We start from the raw sequence: 16,174 nt of genomic DNA, 5'->3' as shown, positions 1-16,174 counted from the left end.
GCAGACTTAGTAAAAAGATCAAGTTCTGAATGGGCATGGACAGTGAAATTACCCTCTCCCTCTCTTGGAGTAGTCCCTTCAGGTCATGGTGGAGGCATATCAGTAGGGCAGTTGAGAGTTGCTTGCACTGCTACTGTTTATTCTATATTAGTCTGCAGAGCTGTCAGTTTGATATCTTTCACAGTAGTGCATTTTTCTTTTGTAAAAGAGAGGAAGGGAGGAATTTTAAACTGTACTCTGACCGGCAAAATATAAATGTATAGTAACAAATTTATTTAGTATATAGTATAGTATTTATATAGTAACAAATTATATAGTAACAAATTATCATTGAAATTAAATTTCTGTAAAAAGTTGATTGGCCACTTTCTTTATTTAGGCTGCTGCAGTAGTCATTTTGGTCTGCATTTTGGCTTTATTTATAAGGAGTTTTATATGTAGCGGTCCAGATAAGAGTTTTTTGTAAGTATCAGACAAAAACACCTCTAGTTCTAGAGACTGTGTGACATCCACTGTGTACTTCTCTGTTGCTGCTGATTTTGTGTGGAAGGGGCTCACCTACTGCAGTGATGGACAGCAGTATAACACGCTAAGAATAATTAGTTTATCCCACTGGTTGCTCATCATATACGATATAGATACACCCTCTCACATCTGGCATCACAGTATGAGCCAAAACTCCATCTGCTTCATTCATCCTCTGTATACTGACTGAGAAAAGCACTATGTTGTCTCCATCCCCCATATGGTTCTAAAACAGATGCTGTCCAGAAACAGGTTTGATGTGCACCTTTACTCTGCACACTCTTCACACAGTGGACACAGATGAGTATCTAAAGCAGTTCTCAACCCTTCCAGACTGCTGTACCCCTTTCAGGAGTCTGATTTGTCTTGCTTATGCCAAGTTTTACTTGGGCTTTGGCTTCAGCCCCATGTCACAGGGCATGGGCTCTCTGTCCTGGCCACCATGGGTCTGTCCTGGCGCTGGCGACCCCATTAAAATGAACTTGCCCACAGTTTGAGAACTGCTGATATAGTATATAGAACAGTATAGACAAATCATAGTCTATATGAAATATTAGTTTGTACTGAGTTCACTAGTGCTTTTTATGTAGCCTGTAGTAAAACCATGCAAATATCTAGATGGGTTGCTGTATCTCCTGGAACATCTCTACGTACCCCTGGTTGAGAACCACTGATCTAAAGCATGCTGATATTCATATCAAATGTTAGTCATTCTATATGTATGATGATGTGGTATTTTTGTTGCAGAACGTAGAATATTTCATTATCCCTGTTAAGTGGACAGAGGCAGAATACATGATCTGGAGTTAGGTTGTTTTGCGAATCTTAAGTGCAGCCATCCTGAAGTTTCATTTTATTAACTACTGGTGGCAGTGAATTAGTCTAAGAACTGCTGCTTTGAGTTTAATAGGATGGGTACTTGGTTTTAGGAAGTTATGGACAAAGGCAGCATACCTTTTGCATGTAATGAACATTGCTACTTAACACTAAATACAGTAAAAGCTGTGTTATCCGGCACTTTACCAACTGGAAAGCTCTATAAACCAGCATTTCTAATTTTCATTGAAAGTCTGGTTGGTGGGGGGCAGGCAGGCTCCCTATCTGGCTCCGCATGGCTCCCTGGAAGCGGTGACATGTTCCTGCTGCTTCTAGGTGGAGGAACAGCCACGAGGGGTTTGAAGTATGGGAGGGGGTGTGGGGCACGGGCTCTGAGGGAGTTCGGGTGTGGGAGGGGACTTGGGGCAGGGGTTTGGGGTATAGGATGGGTTTTGGGGTTCTGCATCTCAGGCGGCTCCCCACAGGTGGCAACATGTCCCTGCTGCCTCCTAGGGACATCTGCCCCTGCAGATTTAAATAGCTGAAATAATGAAATTTATGAAATTTAAAAATTGTATGACCGTGAAACTGACCAGAATGGAGCATGAATTTGGTAGGACCCTAATAATAACATAAGGTGGACACACAACTGATTTGGAAACACAGTACCCAAAAAACAGTTATCAATGGTTCACTGTCAAACTGGGAGAATGTATCTCGTGGTGTGCCCCCCCCCCCCCCCCCCCCGGGTCTGTCCTGGGTGTAGTATGCTTCAACATTTTCATTAATGACTTTTAAATGGAATGGAGAGTATGCTTATAAAAATTTTAAATGACACCAAGCTGGGAAAGTTTGCAAGCACTTCGGAAGACAGGATTAGAATTCAAAACAACCTTGAAAAATTGGAGAATTAGCCTGAAATCAACAAGATGACATTCATTAAAGACAAGCTAAAGTATTACACTCAGAATGGGGTGGAAATCAAATGCCCGAGTACAAAATAGGAAATAAGTGGTGAGGCAGTATTGCGGAAAAGGATCTAGCAGTTATAGTGAATCATAAAGTGAATGAGTCATCAGTGTGATGCAGTAGCAAAAAGGGCTAGTATTCTGTGGCGTATTAACAGGAGAGTTATATGTAAGACACAGGAGATAATTGTTCCCCCTACTTGGCAATGGTGAGACTTCAGCTGAAGTAGTGTGTTCAGTTCTGGGCACCGTACTTTAAGAAAGATGTGGACAAATTGGAGTCCGAGCAACAAAATTATAAAAGGTTTAAAAAACCCTGACCTGTGATGAAAGATTTAAAAAGGGGCATATTTAGTCTTGAGATAAAAAGATTGAGGGGGGACACACTGACCTTTTTCAGATATGTTAAGGGCTTTTATAAAGAGGTTGCTGATTGTTCTCCCATTGTCCACTGAAAATAGGACAAGAAGTAATGGGCTTAATTTGCAGCCAGGGAGATGTAGGTTAGATATTAGGAAAAACTTTCTAACTATAAAGATAGTTAAGTACTGGAATAGGCTTCCAAAGAGCCAGTGGAATCCCTATCATTGGAGGTTAGAGACACACCTGCCAGGGATGGTCTAGGTTTACTCGGTCCTGCCTCAGTGCAGGGGGCTGGACTGGATGACCTGTCAAAATCTCTTCCAGCTCTATGTTTCTATGATTGTATAAGAGCATACTTCTGGGGAAAATTTTCAAAAGTGCCTAAATGTCTTAAAAAGCATAAACCCCATTGACGTTCAGTGGGACTTAGGAACCTGAGTCACTTAGACACTTTTTTGAAAATGTTTTCCTCTTTATCCTAGTGTATTATGTGTATACAAGTCAGAGAGATGAAGTTAAATTCTGAAGACGGAATACAATGCTAAATTCTAGCCAGTATGCTGCATAGATACATGTCAAAGAACACAAGGCTAGTTAGCAGAAGTACATGTGGAAGCTGGCTTTCCCAGTTTTGGCTTTCCAAACACTGTAGAGAAGCTGCTTTTATAAAAGGGGCATCACCAAGTCTGGCTAAGGGGTTTTGGGCTGTGGTCTGCGTACTTAGTGCAGTTATGCTCCTGACCCAGCAACAACTTGTGTGCAAAACACCCTGCACAGGTTTTTTTCCTATTCAGATTAGGTGTTTAGTACCTAATGTGCCTCTCTGCATGGTATCTAAGCATTGTAATATGTTGAAATTGGAGGCTGTTTGTGGGTCTCCAATCCACTATGGGTTCTTATTCATACAGCTTTTGTGGCATGTATGCATGACTGTTTGTGGGGATGTATGCTAACCAGAATTTGGCCCCATCAGCTGCTATATAATTGAGTTTGAGGTTCTTTGTCAGTTCGGTGCATAGATGTATCTGCTAAAATGCATGAGGAACAGAACCAAGAACAATAAAGAAAATATAATGCTGTTGTATATCAATCAGAAAATCAGTGGTGTGCCCTCATCTGGAATATTGTGTGCGGTGCTGGTCTCCCTATCTCAAAAGGATATTGCAAAATGTAGAAGGGATTCAGAGAAGGACAATGAAAATGACTAGAGGCATGAAAAAACTCATAAAGAAAAATTGGAAAGGATGGTATTGTTTACCTTAGAATGGAGAAAAATAAGAGGGGACATAAGGAGTGGGACAGAGAAGTTAGATTGGGAGCTTCTATTCTTGTCTCATAACACAAGCACAAAGGGATCCTCAGTGAAACTGAAAGGAGGTCAATTCATAACCAGTAAAAGGAAATAGGCTGTGGAACTCGATTCTGTAAAAAAAAGTCTGAGTATTTGTAATAAAAGCTGGGGGTGTTTGGGCTGCAGTATTTTCTTAGGTCGGAGGATTTGATTGAATGATGCATACAAATATCATTGCATTTCTAATACACCAGCACCTTGTAAAATGAGGTACTTTGTTGAATTAAGATTTACTTATGCTGGGGAGGCCTGGATCATCGTGATGTTTTATTATTGCTAATAGCAATTTAGGGGTTTTTTTTCCAATTAGAGAATTCTTCTTTGGCTTGTGCATAGTCTTTTACTTCCCATTCAGGCACGATAGAAATGAGACTAAAAGTGAGCTGCTTATTTTGTGTCTTGTGGCTGATGAATGTTCGTCTGACTGGAAAGTTGTACTTGCAGCACTGTGGCTGCCCAAATATTCATCAGTTCTGACATCCATGTTTCCTTTGTTTTGTTAATGCATTTGGCATTGCTCTCATTACGCAAAATCAGTGAAACGTTCAAGAATCAAGTCTCTGCAGGAGCCAGAGGCATACCATGTCTACACTCCACTGACAATTAAATCTATATGATTCTGTGTAAGGATTGGAGTTAAACTAAACCTAGTCCTTAGATCCACAGGAGAGATTGGCCTTTTACATACAATTTTAGCACTCTGACACATCAAAATAGAAGTTAAACTCTTTTCAGTAGCTACTTAAAAATAAATTTTAAAATGGGACTTAGTAGCGTAAAAAACATTCACCATGGGCTTCATAAAAACTGCAACTTACAATTCAGGTACTTTAGAGTCCTATTAATGTATAATCTGGAGTACCTCAAGTACTTCTAATGCACACATACCTTAGTTTTGTAGAGGTCTAGGAATTTAAAAGGGGACTAAAAATTTAGTTTGATTTGGAGGAAACAAGCATTTAAAGTGAAAAGTGGAAAAGGCAGCACTGATGGAATAAAACAAGTAAGTCTCCTCTAAATATATCTTGGAAAAGGTCTGGTTTTTTTTGACTTGTAGAAAACAGGATACACTGAACCTACACCAAGGCTTTGAAGATCTTTACTAAACTTGGAATTGTTAAGACATTTGGTAACTTCTGATTCAGCAACCTATACATGATGAATCCTTAATAGGATTACTCACCTAAGTAAAAGCTGCAGAACTGGCCAATAGTTGGTTCTGTTTCCTCTCCTATAAAAGTAAGGAATGGACTGAAAACGGAGCAGGAGACTGACCAATTAAAATGCTTTTTTAGTAAGGAATGGTTTGTATTCCTGTAAGTGTGTAAAAGTAAAACATTAGTGTGAGGAGAAACTGGAAGCCTGGTCGCACTTAGGGTTGCTGTTTACCGTTGCTATCCTGTAGGAGATATGAAAAGAGCAAAAGCTTTTGATTTAGGTATTGAGTGAGAGTTAAAGGAAAGTGCATTTACGGCCCCTTGTATGTTGATCAAGCAAACCACATTAGCAAGAGAACATTGAGGTTGTCTAAATAGATGTGTGCTTTCAATCTACAGTATCAAAAATTTCCATTCTGTGACATAAGGCGAACACATGGGTAGTATGTGAGACGTGGCATTGGTTTAGGAGTGATTTCTAGAGCTTGTGATGAAATGTGAATGCGACTTATCCACTTCATGCTTCTGTTTAACAACTCTGTGGATTTACTCTGTTATTGAATTGTCCTCTGACAGAAGGAGGACACTTCGCTAAATTGTAAATAAGCTTTACATAGAAGCATTATCCATATACATATGCATGTTTACTTTGCATTATATCTCTAAGGTCAAATTTGTTTCTGCAGAAGCATTATTTGTTTTGTTTGTTGTTTTTTTTCCACCATTGGGTTTTTTTGTACCCCAGCTAATCTGGATCAGGCCTCAATATGCTAGGCGCTGTACAAACACATAGTAGGAGACAGTCCCTTCACCCAGAGAGTTTGCAATCTAAATTGAGACAAGATGTAAGAAGTAGGTGTCACCAACAAATGGAATAGCTTGTGGTACAGGGAACGCAAGAGTAGCAATAATAGAAACGCATTGACTATCTGTATGCACGGTGGGTAGGTGGAGTCTTAAACATTTAAAAAAAAAATCCAACTTGCTGCTAGAAATGCCTACTGGCTACCAACTAGTTGTAACCATTTGGCAGTTTGCTATAGGCATTATGGTCAATTTGAGTATCCTGGCTTTGTGTTGCAGCGATCATGAACACTGCTTCATCAATAACTTGAGTTCACTATTTGGGAGGGACTTCACCTCCTCCCCCATCCCCATGACTTGTGAGGTGTGTTTGCATGGCCCCTTGTCCACTTGAGATGGGACCAAGAAGACGCATCTTGAGCCAAAGTTCTTATCTTGTCTAATGGTACAAAGCACCTCTGCTAGCTAGGTCCTTCCATCACTTAACTTTTAACTAAATCTGAGCCAAACTAAAGAAACAAAATGTTGTAGGTAACCATAGTCTTTGAGCTTAGTGTCTTTTTTGTTTTACTTACAGTTACATTTGGATACTGAGCCTGCCCTTTCTAAATTATCAGTGTATAGTTTCTAATGCAATTCGGCCTTTGTGCTTAGGGTTTTTTCTTTATTGTTAATGTTATGAACTAAGGCTTGGTCTACACTACAAACTTACGTCGGTATAACTACCGACAACCCTGAGCAACGTAGTTATGCTGACTTAACCCCTGCTGTATACAGCGCTATATCAACAAGAGGGCTTCACATTGACATAGCTACCATCTCTTGGGGGAGGTGGTGTATCTACACCAGTGGAAAAATCTCTCCCATTGTTATAGGTAGTGTGTTCACTAAGCGCTACACTGGTGCAGACAGGCCCCTGGATGTAAGTAGGATGTAAATTAAGTTTCGAGGTAATAGTTAGTAGCAGTAAATTTAATATCCAGTTAGTTTCATTAGGGACAGGTGTAGCAGGTCGAGCACTCACTGCTGTAGCACCTCCTGCTGGTCAGTCCAGGAATTAGCTCAGTCCAGTCTCAGAGCGCTTCCTGCTGGCCAGTATCTCCCTACCTATACCTGCTTCCTCGTCAATCTCCACCACTGTACTTCAGGCCCCTTTCTCTTGGGTGCTGCCCCGCAACAGCGCCTCCACACTCTGGGTCTCCCCTCCCAGGGGAACCCCCTCCCCCTATGCCCACCTTGCCTCAGTGGCTGCTGCCAGTTGTCATCTAGCCCCCTTTCCCTGTGGCAAACTGCAGTCTGTAATGGCACTCATCATTGGCAAGGGGGTTGGACTAGCTGTCTTCCTGTAGCCCCAGTACCACTTTCCTGCCAGGCCTGAGCTTCCCAGCTCAGCCTGCTCCTTCCCCAGCACTGTTCTATCAAAGGTATCATGTCTCTCCCAGGCAGCTAGGTCCTTCTCACTCCATCCCTGGAGTGAGACTCCCCACTCCTTACTCACAGCCCTCTATCTGGGCCAGCTGAGCCCTAATTGAGCTGGCCACACCTGTGTCCAGCCACTCAGCCAGGCGCCCCTAGCTGCTCTCACTCCTTTTATCCCAGAAGCGGGGTAACTGCCCTGCTACAGTAGGGAATATGTGTAAATAAAAGTGAGCTGCAGTAAGAGGCATTAGCAGAATATGTCTGAATTCTGATAAATGTTGCATTGGGGATTTAGCTTCCCTAACCTAAAAGGCATTCTCTGGGCAGGATAGATAGCAGCAGCTGAGTTGCTGAAGTCCTACTACTGTGTTTTTGAGCTTAAGTGCAGTACAAATGCAGTCCTATTTAAAAGGAACATGATTTCAGTTTCTTAGTTATTCCCATTCAACAGACAGTTCTTTGGATAAGGACTCCTTTGAGAACTGCTTCTCTAAATTCTATGTACAGTGGAGAGGGCACTGAAAATGATTGGGCTCTACCTCTCCTACTAAGGCCACGTCTATACTATAGCTTCAGTGTTGCAGCTGTGCCCCTGTAGTGCTGTGGCACAGATGTTTCCCACGTTGACGGAAGGAGTTTTTCAGTTGATGCAGTTAATTCATCTCTCCAAGAGGCGGTAGCTAGATCAATGGAAGAATTCTTCTGTTGACCTAGCTGCATCTACACCAGGGGTTAGGCCAATTTAACTATAGCATTCACAGCATGACATTTTTACAGCCCTGAGGTCCATCTAATTTTTAAGTGTAGATCAGGCCTAAGATACAACAATCGAGAGAGTTGATTCTAGGGCAGATTTTACCAGTACTGACAATATAGGTGCCATTTTTAGAGTTTCTTTCCTTGTTTCTCTCTCCAGACTTCTGTTCCCAGCAACCACTCCTTCCTTCCCTACATCACCTCTTTTATTTTTTATCCCTTATATTTTTATCCCTTATATTTCTAGTTCCTATCAGTCTAGGGATTGAAAAGATTTTTATGGTCAATCAACTTGAGTTCTTTTGCATGGTAGTGTTAAACACTTCTTTTATGAAGAGGAGTGGAGTTTGTTTTGATGAAAATTGACCTTGGATTTGCGAAAACCCAAAGCTGTCTATACACTGGTGCTGGTTAGGAATGTGCACATAGGTTAAGTGCCTTAGGCAGGACTTGTCAACCACCCATAGAACTGTATAAATCCTAATGTGTTAAAGTGTAAAATGTTTTAGTCTCTCAACTCTATGGACCTGGTCCTGCAAGCCTGTTGTGCGTGGGTGACCCTCCCTCTCCCTCCCACTTGCAGAAAGCACTATGGAAGTCAATGGAATTCTGTACAGGTGCTTAGTCCACCATTGTAAAGCTGCTTGCAGGATGGGAGTCTGTTTGCCTCTCTCGTGCTGTCTCTTTTCTATGGTATGTTGTGTTTTCATCTTTGATAGTCATTTAGTCAATAATGATGTCCAAATGGCCAAAATTATCTTTGGATAAGGTAGCTATGCATACTGGGCTATAATCATCCACTCTTCACAGTTAGGCAGTAAATATCCAAATATAACCAGGTATATGAAAGGCATATAAAAATTACCTGAAAAAGATGCAACAGACTTTAAAATAACTGACCCTGTGTTGATATCTATCAAGTTTTTAACATGACATCCTGGATGTTTCATATGCTAATTTACAAGATCTTTTTTGTCAGCAAGGTTACACTAAATCAGCAGCAATTTGTTCTTCTTTAATTGAATTTAAGAAAATCATTGATTTGCATTAAAATAAAAGCCCTTTAATTTGGATTATGTTGGCAGTTTGTGGCACAGTGAGAATGCCTGGGATTGATCGCAACTGAACCAGCTATTTAGGCTGGCTCAGTATAATGAACTTGACTGCGGAGGGTGGGGGGAGAATTAACCAGTAATGGCTGCTGGGTTTGCTCACTGATTGAAATTTAGGAGATGATCGCAGATGTAATTAGAATGGAAGATGTGTTCAATGGATTAGAAGATCTAGAAACCAAATTTTAGAATATTTTTACTACTTTGATGTTTGAAAACATGTTTCCTATTTAAATGATGGATAACTGGCAACTGCACATGTGGCATTCTAGTTTCTCTGTTGCACTGAAGGGAGAGGGGTTTTTTGTTTGTTTTCTTAATTAAGGACTTGGAAGCAAGATATTTAACACACTTTTGGTCTGAGTCTGTAGGTGAAGTATATTTCCAGAATTTATTAAATATTTCTGTCTGAGAACTTCTATTAAAGGTGACCTCTAAAAGGGAAAATAATTGGGAGGGGTTAAGGAGGGCCCTTTTAAAAGCAAAACCAAAACCAAACCATGTTTTGGGTTTTTTTAAAACTTTGTACATGAAGGGGAGAGTTTCTTCTTGTTCTCTTACATTGGAAATTCTGATCTTGTTCACCCTGGAAGGCTCTATAGCATGGATGGCCAAACTTACTGACCCTCTGAGCCGCATACACTAATCTTCAGAAGTTCTAGATCCGCAAGACACGTACAACCTGCCCCGTGGGGCAGCACCTGCTGGGGTGCAGGACTTCTGCCCCAATGCCCCCTCTCTCCCCCCGGCTGGACTAACTCCCTTAGATCCTCCTCGCTGCAGGGCAGAAACCCCTAGTCCCACCACCCCACCGCAGGGCAAAAGCCCCGAGCTTCAGTCTTGTAGGCAAAGAATGGGGGGAGGGGGTGTATGGGGTGCTCCAGGAGTGGCACTTAACCGTAAAAGAGCCACATGCAGCCCAGGAGCCACCATTTGGCCACTCCTGCTCTATACTAACTAAAGCACTAGTGAAATTATGAGTCAAATTGAAAGCTGTCTACACTATCCTTATTTTCCTAAAATTTCCCACTGGTTGTAGCAGCAGTTGAAATATTTACCGGGGGGGGGAGGCTAACATAGGTGCCTCCTAAGAATGGGAAGGGTTTTTAGTCAAACTGTTTTTTGTGGGGAGGGCGGAGAACGTGGAAGGCACGACATGTGGGAAAACGGAGGACATATATAACTTCCAGCTAAACCATAGAAGACCAAACGTTTGAGTTCTAAATAAGCTGTGTGTTTAAAAGCACACACTCAAAACAACCATTTACCAACCTTTCTTACACAACATAGGCAATAAAAGGGCACAAACCCCATTTAACAAACACCCTTTCTGCAGGTCATGTGTAAGGTAATGGGATAGTCCATTTCTAATAATAAGCGCCAAAAGAAAAAAAGCTGTTAACAGCATTTTGGTTATACTTTTTAAATAGACATAATGCAAAAAATTAAAGTGCTCTTAGTAATTTTAATGCACTTGTAATGCCTGTACTCTCTGTGATAAAGTATCAATTCGACTGCTTAATGAGAAATAAAAATTACTCCATATGTGCAATATTGGCAAGATAAAGCTTACAGTTCTCATGTGCACATTGCAGTTCTCAATGGTCTAATTCCATTAAAGTGGATGAAGATGCTGGGTAAGCTTGGAGCATGCCCCCCGACCCAGTGAAGAGAATATTCCTTCTGTAGGGAGAGGCTATAGCTGAGGGGTGGCCAACCTTTGGCTTGGGAGCCACATGCGGCTCTTCAGAAGTTAATATGCGGCTCCTCGTATAGGCACCAACTCCGGGGCTGAAGCTACAAGCGCCAACTTTCCAATGTGCCGGGGGAGGGTGCGGGGGTGCTCACTGCTCAACCCCTGACTCTGCCACAGGCCCTGACCCCACTCCACCCTTCCCGCCCCCTCCCTGAGCCTGCCATACCCTCACTCCTTCCCCCCCGCCCCGCCTCCTGCACATGAAACAGCTGATCGGGAGGTGGGGGAGGGAGCGGCAGGAGGCACTGATCGGTGGGGCTGCCGGTGGGTGGGAGGTGCTGGGAATGGGGTGGGGGAGCTTATGGGGGGGGCTGCTGATGTATTACTGTTGCTCTTTGGCAATGTACATTGGTAAATTCTCACTCCTTCTCAGGCTCAAGTTGGCCACCTCGCTATAGCTAGACACGTCCTTAGCAGCATCTCTAGTTACAGTAGATAAAAACTGAAAAGCCTTTGAATCTTTTGTTTCATAGGAAAAGCTCCTCACTAGCTGGGAGTTAGGAATATTTTTTTCCCTGTTTGCTGTTATATGCTCCACATTCTACTCTGAGGGCAAATCCTTTGCTCTGCAGGATACTAGCAGGTCACCAGTTTCCATTACAACCCCCTCCCCCCCCCTCGTGGCAGAATAAAGTCTGCTCTTAGACAAATGAACTTACGTTGTAACTTTTGTGAAAGTTAAAATTATGGTACTATATTTGAGCAGTGGGGTGACAAAATGTAACACTTCTTTAGAAAAAAATATTTACTAGTCTTAAAGACTCTGCTTTTAGGTTTATAACACCTAGACAGAAATGCCCAGAAGAAACCACTGAAGCTGTCTAAACTTGTAGTTTGCTTTTAGAGACGGTGATGTTATTGCAACCGGTGCTATTTATAACACACTTGTGTCTTCTGTAGCTCGTACCACGAGAGAGAGCAGCAATGAATTACAACCAAAAGTTGAAGGAGAAGTTCCAACACCACCCACAGATCAAGCGCATAGCTCGTCACCGTCACCTGCCCAAAGCCATCTATAGCCAGGCCAAGGAGCTGCGCATCATGCGAGAAGCTCGTCGGCGAAAGTACGACTCTTCCTTTTGTTTTCATTTTGTCTTAGTAAAACATATGATGTCCCATTGCTGTGGCATCAATGCATGGGGCCTCTAACAAGGGAACATCTCTTATGAATGACTGGTATTGATTTAGTCAAGTGAATAAATCAATTATTAGACTGGTTGTTTTGGACTCTATGGAGTGGTAAGTGCAGACCAAGCTGCCAGTAGTAGCAAGAACTAGTTTCCTTCCCAGGCCTTCTGAAAGGGTGGAAAAGGACATAAGGTTATGGGGGGGCAACACCCCCTCCCAGCCTTATGTGTAGTCATATGAGAGGGATTAGTCTTGATGTGGGAAGATGAGGGTCTTCTGGCTCCTTGTAGGTGCTAGGCCTCAGGATCAGTGTGAGAGGTTTTTCAGTTCCCCAGGACATCTCTACAGGTCCCTGGGAGCAGAAAGGGATGGGGAGCTGAAAGCATCTGTGCATGGCTGGTGCCATGGTATTGAAAGAGGAGAAGTTGGCTTACACATGCATGGAGAGGAAATGGGAAGTGGTGGGGCTGAACATGTTTGTTACACTCTGGTTTGGCCACACTTCCCAGTTGAAAGACCCCTATAGGATTATCTCCAGGGAGCAGATATTTATCTACAATTAAAAATAAATAATTAAAAATAACTTTGTTTCATAGGAAAAGCTCCTCACTAGCTGGGAGTTAGGAATATTTTTTTCCCTGTTTGCTCTTATATGCTCCACATTCTCCCCTACTTTGAGGGCAAATCCTTTGCTCTGCAAGATACTGGCAGGTCAAACTGTGCATGCTCTAGAAAGAAGGCTCTTAAAAATGTGAACTCTTCTAAATTTGCAGTTTAAAGGGTTTTCATATGGACAGTTTCTTTTTTAAGGGAAAAATTTAATAAATTTCAGCCACCTCAGTTGATTTGGACTCTGAAGACATGAATTTTTAGGAGCGGTGGAACACTTGCTGTAGTACTCTAAGCAAGAAGCTAGTATTTCTGAACTTGAACACACCTACTGCTGACATTCTCAATCTCACTTTTCTCTTTTTCTTGTCTGTTTCCAGGGAACTGAATCGCCGTAAACACAGCAAACCAGGATCCTCGCCCTTTGTGCCAGAAAAGAAGAAGCACATTGTGGCTGTAGTGAAATAATTTTTGCTGGCTTACAGCATTGTGTGTAATTTTTTATTTAAATAATTAGCTACACTGTACAAAAGTTTGAGGATCTGCTGCAGACCCTGCCACAAGTGGTGCGGCTCACTTTTCTTCTTTGTATATTCCCCCCTTCATTTCTCAGGTCATCATCCAGTTTGGGAGGTGAGAAGAATTGGCCCCTTTAAAGTCCTGTAATCAAACTTGCAGAGAGTGTAAAGTGATCCACCCCTGTATATCCCAGTGGAACTTCATTTTTAGTACAAGGAGAGAATTTGACTGTGGTGGTGGTACCTCAGGGGATCAGCCCTCTCCCCTGCCACCTTCCCTATCAGAAAAAGGGTGAACGTGCTTCAGCATTGCTTGTGGCAAATAGACTTTCCCTAGAGTTAAAAATTACAAACTACATTGTTTTTTAAAATGGCAATTATGAAAGAGGAAAAACATTTTTGGTAGAAGTGAAGAAAACGAATATTGCATACAGTGAGGTAACCCAGGATTATGCTCAATAACTATACATTGCACTATACTTGTTACCATGAAACATACTCTTGTTTCTCTTTGATTAGAAGGGCTTCAACAGGACTCTCTGACCAATGTAAATAACAGGATTTTATTGTTTTTTTCCCAGTGTACCCATTCAACACCTTCAAGGGCTGTTGTATCCTGATAATATTAATAGAGTTGTTGAATAAATGTCTTTACTTCTCAACTTAATTAAAACCTCTTAAAATTATTCAGTGTCTGTCTCTCTCTCATTTAGGTCTTAGAAAATCTTGAAATTTCCCTTCATGTGAGAGATGTTGTAAGCCTCTTGTTTAAGATTGCATAAAATCCCCCCACTCTGATACCATACCTATCATCCCAAAGTTCTTTAATTTGTATGCAGATATCACTTCACCCCCAGCAGTGAAATGGAAGTGGCTTCCCATTGAAATGACAGAGTAATTTAGTTGGGCAGATTGTAATTATCCACACTGGAATTCAACAAGGCTACTTGGTCTAATACCTCTGTCCTTGCAGAAATTTTGAGATATTTAATGACCATAAATATTCAGAGCTTTAGTCTGGTGTCTTAGTTAAAAACATGGTGTTAAGAAGCACTGTGCTGCTGGAGATACTTCCTTTAGGGTGAGTATTAACTCAGGCCCTAATCGCTTTTGATTATTAAAAATCCTGGGTAAAATTTTCAAAAGCACACAAGTCCCATTTTCAGCAGTGACCTAAACTCTTAAATATCATTGACTTTCAGTGAAGCTTAGGCTCTTAAGTGCCTCATGGTCAGATTTTTACAGATAGTCAGGTGTCTAAAGATACAGAAAGGTGTCTAGAGCAGTGGTGCCCAAACTTCTCTTGCATCCCCCCATTGCCAGTAATTGAATCTGTCTGCGCGCCGCGCTTCCCCCCCCATTACTGCATAGTTGGCTCAGCAGAGGAGCTTGGGCTGAAGGCAGAGCTGAGGCCTGAACTGGGGTGGGGGCAGAGCTAGGGATAGAGGAAGGGTGGCTTGGAGGCGGAGAGGGGATGAGGGCAGGGCTGGGGGTGGAGTGGAGCAGGGGCTGGCAGCGGAACACAGGATGGAGAGTGGGGCTGGGGCTGGAGGCAGAACAGGGGGTGGAGTGAGGCTGGGCCCAGAGCTGGGCTGTGGGTAGAGTAAGGGGAAAAGTAAAGCTGTGGCTGGGGCCGAAGCTAGACTGGGGGCTGGGTGGCACTCCCTTCCTACCCCACATGGGGGCTGGGTGGCACTCTCTCCCCATCCCCCCCATGGGGACTGGCCTGGGCTCCTCCATGCACACCCCTGAGTGTCCGTCTGTGCCCCCTAAAGGGGTGCGCCCCACAGTTCGGGGACCACTGGTCCAGAGGGATTTTCAAAAGCATATAGTTCCCAAACGTCAATTAATTTTAATAGGAGTTCAGTGCTAAGGGCTTTTGAAAATTCCACAAAATGCCTGCCACTTTTTAAAATGGGACTGTAGGCACCTTTGAAAACTCTATGCCCTCATGACACTTTTTACTGAAAGTCAGAGGAGTTAGCCTTCAGATCCTGCCCAAACCCCAATTTGGGGTAATTATATTTTGTTCTCCTTATACTTCCCCTTTATTTAACTATATGGGCAAAGCATTTGTCACATGAAGATGAAAAGTAGTTGCTGTTAAGAAATGTCTGACGGGATGGTATAGAGATGACTGTTTTTCTCAGGACTAAGTAAAGAGTCTTTCAAAGCAAGGCTGCAATCTCTATAGAGTAATTTGTACATCATGATTTTTACAAACGTCAAATTACGGGGGAGCTGGTAGCAACCCCCATATTAGACTGCGGAACACTTTCCGTTATAAAAGTTTTTTTGCAGCCTTTTTTGAAAAGGTCTAACATGCCTGTGCATTATGATAGTCTTTAATTACATGATCACATCCTGTTTTTCCCCTTGCAGAACTCCTGTCTTATTTGTTGCACAGGTTGGATATTGAAGGGAACAGAATCAAGGTTGTATGAGCAACCTAAAAGTTAGGAAATGCCAGATTTGGAGGGTTGTACCTTGCAACTTAAATAAATTTAATGCCTTTGATGCAAGGGCAATTTAGGGTACTTCTGAATCTACACAGCCTGTGTAGAGGCAGTGAGCCTCCCAATCCAGGTCATCAGACTTGGGATTGTTCAGCTCGCACTAGTGCTCTAAAATTAGCTGTGTAGACAGCACTTCGAAGTTGCAGCTCAGGTTGGAGCTCGGGCTCTGAAGCCAAGGCAGGAGGGTGGGTGTCAGAGCCTGAGCTCTAGCCTGAGGCAAAGCATCATCTACCCAGCTATTCTGAGAGTACTAGTGCAAGCCTTGCAACCCCAAATCTGGCAACTGGAGCTGGAGGCTCACTGCAACAGGTTGTGAAGACATACCCATAGATTTATGACATTTGGCAGCTTTTGGGGTGGGACAGGGGAGTTGTAT

At 42.5% G+C, this 16,174-nt stretch overlaps 1 protein-coding gene across 2 annotated transcripts in view; it reads left to right on the top strand.

Moving 5' to 3' along the window:
* Positions 1–13,968, top strand: part of DCAF13 (DDB1 and CUL4 associated factor 13) — a 42,973-nt gene extending 29,005 nt beyond the window's left edge. For both annotated transcript variants that reach the window (XM_073330392.1, XM_073330394.1), the window contains 2 exons: positions 11,928–12,091; positions 13,145–13,968. In XM_073330392.1, coding sequence (XP_073186493.1) covers positions 11,928–12,091; positions 13,145–13,232 — 252 coding nt within the window. In that variant the 3' untranslated portion in view covers positions 13,233–13,968. The remainder of the gene's footprint in view (positions 1–11,927; positions 12,092–13,144) is intronic.
* Positions 13,969–16,174: the final 2,206 nt, after the last annotated feature.

Source organism: Lepidochelys kempii, chromosome 2, assembly GCF_965140265.1.
Source record: "Lepidochelys kempii isolate rLepKem1 chromosome 2, rLepKem1.hap2, whole genome shotgun sequence".
NCBI lineage: Eukaryota > Metazoa > Chordata > Testudines > Cheloniidae > Lepidochelys > Lepidochelys kempii.
Note: the sequence above shows the minus strand (reverse complement) of the source record. Positions and strands in the feature narration are given on the sequence as shown.